An 8720-nucleotide genomic window follows, 5' to 3' on the forward strand; every position below is an offset into this window, starting at 1 on the left:
TAGAGAAAAGAGTCAAAGGTAATTCGTGGGCTTTTGGCTTGAATAGATAACAGTGCTGTTTACACTGAGATGGGAAAGCCAGGAGTAGGAGGGGGAAGGATCTGGTTTTGACCATACTGAGATATATCTTAGGTACCCAAATGGCATTGTGATTTTATTTTTAACTGAACTTTGCTTTAGCTATAGGCAGATAAATTTAATACTGACAATGATATAATTAAAACTCATAACATTTACCTATTGATGCTATGTCTTCCTTTATATTCCTCTGAACTTCATTATCTGATCAAGAAATTTTAAGGCAAGGAACTTGCATTAATTTTTGTTTTTGTTTTTTTAATTTAATTTTATTTTGTCAACATCCAATGTGGTTGCTTATTGTGGCCCACTACCGAAACCTCCCTCCCTCTCCCCTCCCTCCCTCCCTCTCCCTCCTCCCACTCCCTCCCTCCCTCTCTCTCTTCCCCCCACTACATCATATCTGTTCATTTGTCTTAACAAGTTCAAGGAATTGTTGTGATTGTTGTGTCTTCTTCGCGCCACCCCCTCCCCTGCCAGAGTATATTTCTTACTCCAAAATATGGATTCAGTTATTTTCAACAAAAACTCCTCTGACCCTCCCCCTCCCCAGTGGAGGTTAAGCTCCCCTGGGTCTTCAGAGACTGTACAGCAGATGTGTTTACAACAGCACTGGTTTGAACTTGTGTGACCTTGGGAAAGTTACTTATCTCCCTCTGCATTCATCTTGCTGTCTGCAAAGTGGAGAAAATGCTGGAATACAATGCTACCCAATAGGGGTAGCATGATTATTAAATTAGCTTAACACACATGAAGCATTTAGGATGGTGAAAGACACCTAAAAAGCATTGTATACATTCTATTGTCTCATAAGGTACCAAGTTAAAGGATATCACCTTCGTTGTTTTATAGATATCTCGATTAAATGGACACTATTGAGTACCGTATCCACTCATCTGATGATGTTTTAACCCTCCACTTCCTGCTTTCAATTATGTAAAAAAAAAATGTTAGGGTAAAAGTGAAAAAGATGTGGTCCCTTGATCTTGGACTTCCCAGCCTCTAAAACTGTGAGCCAAATCATGTAACTGGGGGGCTACATTACAGATTGGTCATTTCTACCCTCTGATGCCTTTTTTTTTTTTTTTTTAGTAGTTATATGTTTTTAACTAGTTGTATGTGTATTGGGCTGAGTTAGGAATGTGGATTGGGTATGTGGGCGCTCTTGATACATTTAGGCCATTATTTTATCCCCATGAACATAGTTTTGCACGTTTCTTGTCATAAATCCTACTTCTAAGAGCATTCAAAATTTGGAAAGGAATTTATCCAGGGCTGATTGGTTAGCTTCGTCGGGAGAGTGTGGTGCTGGGAACACCAAGGTTACAGTTTGGATCCTGGTACCAGCCAGCCACAAGAAAAAAGAAGAAAGAAATGTATCTAGTATTGTCACACGCTCTATGAATTAGACCTACATGTTCTGTTTGACAAAGGACAGGGTGGGGGGTAAAAGGGAAGAAGAGTGATGCTGTAAACTAGTAATGGGGGTGGATGGGTTTTGGCTAATTTGGGCTAAAAACAAATGGGTTTTCTTATTTCTGGCCTCTGGTGGTGGTACCTATTGCTCTTGGGGAAGAGGTCCTCAACTCTTCGGCACCGGGGGAAGGAGAAGCTCTGTTGCTTATCTCGTAGACCCAGGAGCAAGGGCGTATCTTCCATGGAAAAGACAAGCTCAGCCCCCATTCTGCTGTAGTTTCTCAGCTGCGCCATGAGGCTCAGGGAGGCTATGCTGGTGTGGGAGGCCCAGCGAGCCAGGACGGCAGCTAGTCAGCACATCCCTGAATTTGTTCTTTCCAGTGGTACCCATTAGGCCATACGATCTCATGTATAGGAAGTATTGAAAGTTGCCATCTTGGCGGTTGTACTCATTCTCAAGGGTGGCTTTTTGGAAGGAGTGAGGCTATGAGAGACTTTGAAGGCCAGGGAGAATGTTTTTGAATGGGAAAGAGAAAGGTGTTCCAGAGGTCAGAGGCAGCAAACCAAAAACCATGGAGTCCAAAGTGAGGCGATGATATAGTGACCGTTGACGAGTTCATGAACTGCTGTGGTAAGCCAGTGACTCCTGAAGTTACACTTGGCCAGACAGACTTCGTTTGACTGTGGTCAGCAGAGGGAGGAGACGGTTGGCACCACTGTGTGTGGCTGGAATAATGAAGTCCTACCAAGCAGTGCTGCTCTAGAAAAAGTATAGGATCCGACAGGTCTCTGTCTGGTAATAATTTCCCCAGACATTCCTGTTGCTGCACATCAGTGGTCGTTCAACATCTGGTTACTTTACTATTGAATAAGTTTCATTTTAGTTTCCGACAGTGTATATTTCAGATTTTCTAAATGATTCACATTCTTTCTCCTTTTCAAGCGGCTTGAATGGGCAGGTTGCCTATTTCTAGGAGGATGATGGCTTTGTCCATATGGGATCTTAATGGTTCCATTGGACCTTCATGATGGATGAAGAAAGCAGGTGGCTTTTGTTTTATATGTGGAGGAGTATACTGTGACCCATGCCCACATATCTAGAGCTAAAAAGAACTACAGGGGTGAACCGAAAGTAAGATCCTGAAACAAATGACTTTTGAAGGTTTTGCTTTCATTTCTCTGAACAGCTAAATATCTGAGGGAAGTCAGCAAGTTTGCAGGAAGCATATGTTTGTGTCCTTGGAATGAAATAGGGAACCAAATGGAGGCTGAACCAAAGCAGACAGGCTGCCAGCAATCAGATGGCTTAGGGACATTTATTAGGTTTTTAAAAGGATGGATTTTTATAAAGGTTGAACCATTTTTTAAATATATTTAAAGAGTGTGCAGACCAATGTCTGTAGCAGTCAAGATCAAATTCACCCAATAATTCTGTTTTGGTTTCTTCTACCAAAGATCTTGTTTACATGTTTTAAGAAAATTTGAGATTCGATTCAACATGATGTTTTTAACATACCTATACATGTATATGTATATACAATACAAGTAATATACAGTTACCTGTCAACAATATTATGTGTCTGTCAGGTGGTAGTGAGCTGCTACCTGTTTCCATAACTATCTCATTTAATCCTAACAACAAACCTGAAAGTGTTAATAATTATCCCACTCTAGAGGCAAGGAAACAGATTTTTAGGCTGTAGGTGACTTCCATAAGTTACATGTGGCAGAACTGTGTTCAGAGTAGTTGAAGTCTCCTGGTGCCTGAGCCTTGTCTTCCTTTCATCTTTTTTTTTAATTAGTAGCTGTGCGGAAGTAAAAGGAAGCCAGACACAGCCAATGCTTCCACACACAGTGGCCTCTGGGTTTCAGGCAGAAGCAGCTTCACTTCACAGGACCCCAGTCAAGAAATTCGATAATCACACTTGCCCTGCTGTCCCGGCATCATGGGCACAGCCACAGGTGGCTATTTAAGTTAGAATTCACTGAAATTAAAACTGCAGTTCCTCAGTTGACACTAGCCACATTGCAAGCACACAATACCCACCCGTAGCTAGTGGCTGCATATTGGATGGCACAAATACAGGACATTTCCATTACCACAGAAAGTTCTAGCAACAGCACTACCAGCCAGAGACTGTGGTCCAGTCCCCAGAATTTTTTTCTTCTGTGACGTCTGTTGACAAGTGATGGATATTTGGCCTGACATGACAGCTCCGCTCTCCTGCGTCAATGCCATGTGTCTGTCAATATCCTTCACGGTGTGCTCGCTTTTTCTTCCAAGGAGGAAGTTGGCCGGATATGGAAGATGGAGCTGCTCAAAGAGTCGGATGGGCTGGGAATTCAGGTTAGTGGAGGCCGAGGATCAAAGCGCTCACCTCACACTATCGTTGTCACTCAAGTGAAGGAAGGAGGTGCCGCTCACAGGTGACTAGATCCTCTCCCCGTCTCTCTGCCTCCCACCCCCTTCCCTCGGGTGCTAGTCCTCTTCCACTTGGCCAAAGCCCTGTAATTACAGGTCGTGCAGATTGTGCTGGAGCACACAAGGCAATCAGGCACGAGCAGTTCTAATTAAACACACCTCTGAGCACAGGAAGTGGGTAGTGGCGGGAGATGCAGCAGAATCTTCCAAACCATGAAGGAGAGGTTGGATTTCTTTCTAGTCCAGTGTTAGTTTCAAGCAAATGTTACTTATCCTAACCTTTGGGATGCTGGTACTATGGGAATATGTGGTTACTTACCCAGAATATGCCACTCAACACCACATTCCTGACATCTTACCATCCGTGAGATTAAGACTAATGACTTGGGAAAGTGATTGGTTTCAAATGTGACCACAGTGCATGTGCTGGGGCTTCACTTGTCAGGTCTATCAGGACTACACACACACTTATGTACATGTGTGTCTGTCATGCAGATGTGGAAGGGAAAAAAAGTAAATGTGAATTTTTCTCCTTGTGACATGAAAACAATTCATACTTCAAAACTTTTAAAATTTGAAGTGGAAAGAGAGACAGTGTTTGGCTAAAACATGTGCATAAAAGAAGTTCATTTTGCCTCTGAAGGATATAGCTGTCCCAAAATGTCAGGCGTGGTCGTGCTGTGCTAGCTAATCACTTCCACATACATGGGGCATCTACTGTTTGCAAGGCACGGTGTGTGTGTACATGTGTTGCATGCCTGCACATATACAGTAACTGTATAAAGGGAGAGTTTTACTGACGAAGGAGGTGATTGTCTTTTATATAGTCTGGAATTTGGTGTTCAGTCCAGGTATCCTGATTTCAAGGGGGATATGGCAAACCAGAGCAGTATTGGCCTGCCCAAGATTGAGGGGGGGCTCCACAGTATATCTGATGTGGTATAGTTGAAGGAGCTGGAGGTATTTTGTCTGAAGAATAGAAAACTAAGAAGAGGACCAGGGCGCAAACTAGCAAAGTGTTTCATGCTTACCAGCTCTCTTATTAGAGAGTAGAACTAAAGTAGAGATAAGATTAACTGCAAGTGTCAGTTATGTGGGTGGCAGTAATTATTGAAGGATAAAGACCTTAGATGGTTTTACCCAGAAGAGCATTATTAAACTTCCCACATGATGTATGCTTTAAGGAACTCCCATCAGGTAGCCATTTTCCCATGAATTCTAGGTCTTTGGTTCTAGTCTGTCTTTGACAAGTTGGCAATGAGGAAATTCCTGTGCCCAGAGATAAGCTTATCTAGAACTGTTCCTGTCTGTTTCCCATCTGAGCCATTTCTAGTGACTCTCCCATTTTCTTTTCATTCTTAGCCTGGAGTTGCGTGTGTCTCTCCGCCTCTGGGGTGTATGACTCACAAGTGGGGCATTCTAGTTAATAATGGGATCGAAAGAAATGGAATGAAGGAGGAAAACAGGAAAAGGGATGGGGATGGTCTTGATGGTGTCATGGATAAGTACGCCCAGGGACACTGGCCGGAACTACTGAATTCTTTATTCTGAATCCCTCTCCTCTCATAAGAAACATCTCCTGAGTGGCCCATTCTCTTGAGATTCCGGTTTGTTTCTTTGTGGCTTTCCCCATTCCCTTTCTCTTGCCATTCCAAGCAATTAGTGGGGCTCTTAGCATTTCTCTGCTTCACAGGTTTTTGAAGGACAGAAAACAGAGGCTGTCAGAAGTCTCTGGAGCCTCCTGTCTTCTGTTAAAACCTAAATTCATGAAAAAGATTATGATGCATGCCCTAGAGGAAGGAAACAGGGAGCGAGGGACAGAGAAGCAGGAGGAGAGAGACAGGGATGGAAGGAGAGAAGTTGGCTGATTCATATAAGAAAGCAATGGGGAGAGAGTCTGCAGATTGGAGAGAAACAGAGTTGGGTGAATCTGGGAGATTGGAGACATGCATGGGTTCCACAGCAGCACCTGGGTGTCGATGTGAGGACCCTAGAGGGGATGGTGGAACGAGGCTCAGGGTCTCTCGGCCTCACCAGATTTCCTGTCCCTTATTTAGCAGTCACTGGCTCCTTTGGGATCGTGGGAGACCAGACCACTGGAGGCTCAGCTGGCACGTACAGGACTGCTCACCCCCCGTGATGGAAGGGCCTGCCCATGCTCTGGCACAGTGTGCCTGCCAGGCCTGACTCACCCTGGGGGAGGCAGTCCCAGTGACAGTGCAGTCTTGCCAGCCCAGTGGGATGGAAGCTTAGAGTGAGCCATAATTTAATTTAAAGGAAATAAACAGAAAACATTTGTACACCCACGTTTGTCACCCAGCTCTGATACCTGCAACAACAGCCAATTATGTAGTTTATTCTTTTTGTTATTATTTTTTATCCTTCTACTTATGAAGCTTGGCTGTAAGGGTCCAAGGATGAAAAGGGCACTGAAAGACTTTATCCTCAAGTCCTGTAACTGTTGGGAGGGGACAGACACACGCAGTGTAGTATCAGTCAGAGGAGCCCAGAGGAAATGTGGCCGAGGTCATGTCACCTGGAAAGAGAGGGGAGCAGTGGAAAAAGGAAAGGATTCCTGGAGGGCCGAGGCTACGTTTGCTCTTCTGGGGCTTAGCTCAGTCATCGGGGAAGGATAGCAGGTAGGATTAAGAGAACAATAACTTAACTCACCTACAAGCTGGGGTCTCGGTTCTCTATCACCGTCTCCACCTGGATGGAGGTTTCGTTGACATTGAGGCCGGATATGGTGGTAACTTAAGAACGTGTTTATTACTAAGAAACCACCTGAAATTGCGGAGCTTTTCAGTGCTCTGGTGGGAATCTGCACACAAAGGATAAAGCAGTCCCACCCCAAACTGTCTGTGGCCGTCACTACTTCCTCTTCACCCCAATTCTAACTGTCCCTTCTCTCATGACCCTCCCTAGCTCCAGGAAAATGTCCCTTCTCAGGCCCCAAATGTCTTGACAAGGGATTTTTTTTCCCATCTCCATTTCCTCAGGGATGGCAGACTGTCCTTAGGAGATGAGCTGCTGGTAGTCAATGGTCACTTACTGGTTGGGCTGTCCCACGAGGAAGCTGTGGCCATTCTTCGCTCGGCCACTGGAATGGTTCAGCTGGTGGTGGCCAGCAAGGTAGGTAGTTCTTGTTTGTTTTTTAATATTTTTAAATAGTGGTGGTGACTTTGGATGCAAGCCCTCTCCATGCACGGAGGCTTTTAGTTCAAGTGCATTGAATTCTTTTGCCTTCCCTTAGGAGGATGGAAAAGAAATTATAGACCTAAGGAAAAGGTGAGAAAGGCAGGGTGGAAGGAAGGACAGTGTGGAGAGTGACAACTGTGCCTGGGGAAACCGAAGAGGGGCTGTGGAAGGCTGGCAGCAGCAGCAGAGAGGAAGGCTCAGGGCCACACGGAGTGGTGGAGCTGGAGGAAGCCTGTTTGTCCAGAAGCCGTGATGCTGTCAGTGGTACCAGGACCTGCACTCTCGACACACAGCCCGGTGTTGGTCCCCGCCTTGTCGCCGCCGCCTCTTCTCCTGGGTTCTCTCTTCATCCCCACCCCGAGTATGTCAATACAGTGCGATGTTCTGGCCCCCAGCATCTGCCTTGTCCCCCAAGTGTCGCCAGCCTTAGAGCCCCAGGGAAAGGCTGCAGGACTCCACCGCTGTGAGGAGAGGGGGCAGGGGCCTGCCTGGTTTCTGAGCCACCATTGGGTTGTGCCGTGGATGAGACTAGGGGACACAGCGTGTGACCGAGGAGCTGGGGAAGCAGAGCTGTGGGCTTCGCCCCAGGCCTGCCAGGGAAGAGCTGGGGCAAGGCTCCGTCTTTGCCTTCGTGGCACTGCACCCTCGCCAGGAGGGGAGTTCTTTTTCCATTATCCCTGTTACTATTTTGAACCCGGCATCTGCAGGTTTTTTATGTATTTTCTCTCTTGGACTGCAAGACTATTACCAATTTTTGGAGTATTTAACAAACAAATTTAAAAAATATTTTGAGCCATCTGAAAAATCTGCTTTCCTCCCTTTACACCTTTTACCCCAAACCCTTGACCTAGACTCACAGGCTTCTGAAAGGAATACGCAGAGCCTTGCTTGGTGGGAAGAGTCAGTGCCTGAATCCCTGGAGGCAGGAGTTGAGACCATTCTCCACTCATAGGCCCTTTCCTCCCTCCCAGAGATGCCTTGGGACACCTGGGGTCTTCTCTTGAGTCCCTTGAGCTCCATACATGTCCTTACCCAGAGTGGCTGCCTGGGGGCTCTGCATCCCCTCACTAGAGATGGGGATGGAGGGTGAACTCAGGGATTGTCTATCAGTCTGGGAATTCCACAAGGGAAGGAGAAATCAGTTCCTCATTTGCCAGGTGTACGGGGCATTCGGAAGCATCGTCAGGTCTTACGTACACGCTCATGTGCACGCAGGGTCCTCTGTTTGCAGAGAAGCCCGTTCTGTTGGCGCGGCCCACCCCCCTCAGCCTGGGGCTGGGCAGCCAGTTCCTCATTTGCCAGGTGTACGGGGCATTCGGAAGCATCGTCAGGTCTTACGTACACGCTCATGTGCACGCAGGGTCCTGTGTTTGCAGAGAAGCCCGTTCTGTTGGCGCGGCCCACCCCCCTCAGCCTGGGGCTGGGCAGCTCGGGTTTCTGCGCAGGCATCATACCGTGCACCCCCAAACCTGCAGATGCTGCCTCCTTTCTGTGCTGCCTCCTCTCTCCTTCTAGTTTGGAGAACAGGGAAGGGGACAGCTTTCCTGTGTCAAGCCATTATCCACAAACAAACACAAACATAAAGAAAACATAAGATTAAAAAAAA

General features: G+C 46.3%; 1 protein-coding gene across 1 annotated transcript in view; it reads left to right on the forward strand.

Moving 5' to 3' along the window:
- Positions 1 to 8720, forward strand: part of PDZD2 (PDZ domain containing 2) — a 117387-nt gene that overhangs the window by 9092 nt on the left and 99575 nt on the right. Inside the window, exons 2-3 of the mRNA XM_008572759.1 lie at positions 3779 to 3921; positions 6916 to 7048. Coding sequence (XP_008570981.1) covers positions 3779 to 3921; positions 6916 to 7048 — 276 coding nt within the window. The remainder of the gene's footprint in view (positions 1 to 3778; positions 3922 to 6915; positions 7049 to 8720) is intronic.

Source organism: Galeopterus variegatus, unplaced genomic scaffold (assembly GCF_000696425.1).
Source record: "Galeopterus variegatus unplaced genomic scaffold, G_variegatus-3.0.2 Scaffold830, whole genome shotgun sequence".
Taxonomy (NCBI): Eukaryota; Metazoa; Chordata; class Mammalia; order Dermoptera; family Cynocephalidae; genus Galeopterus; species Galeopterus variegatus.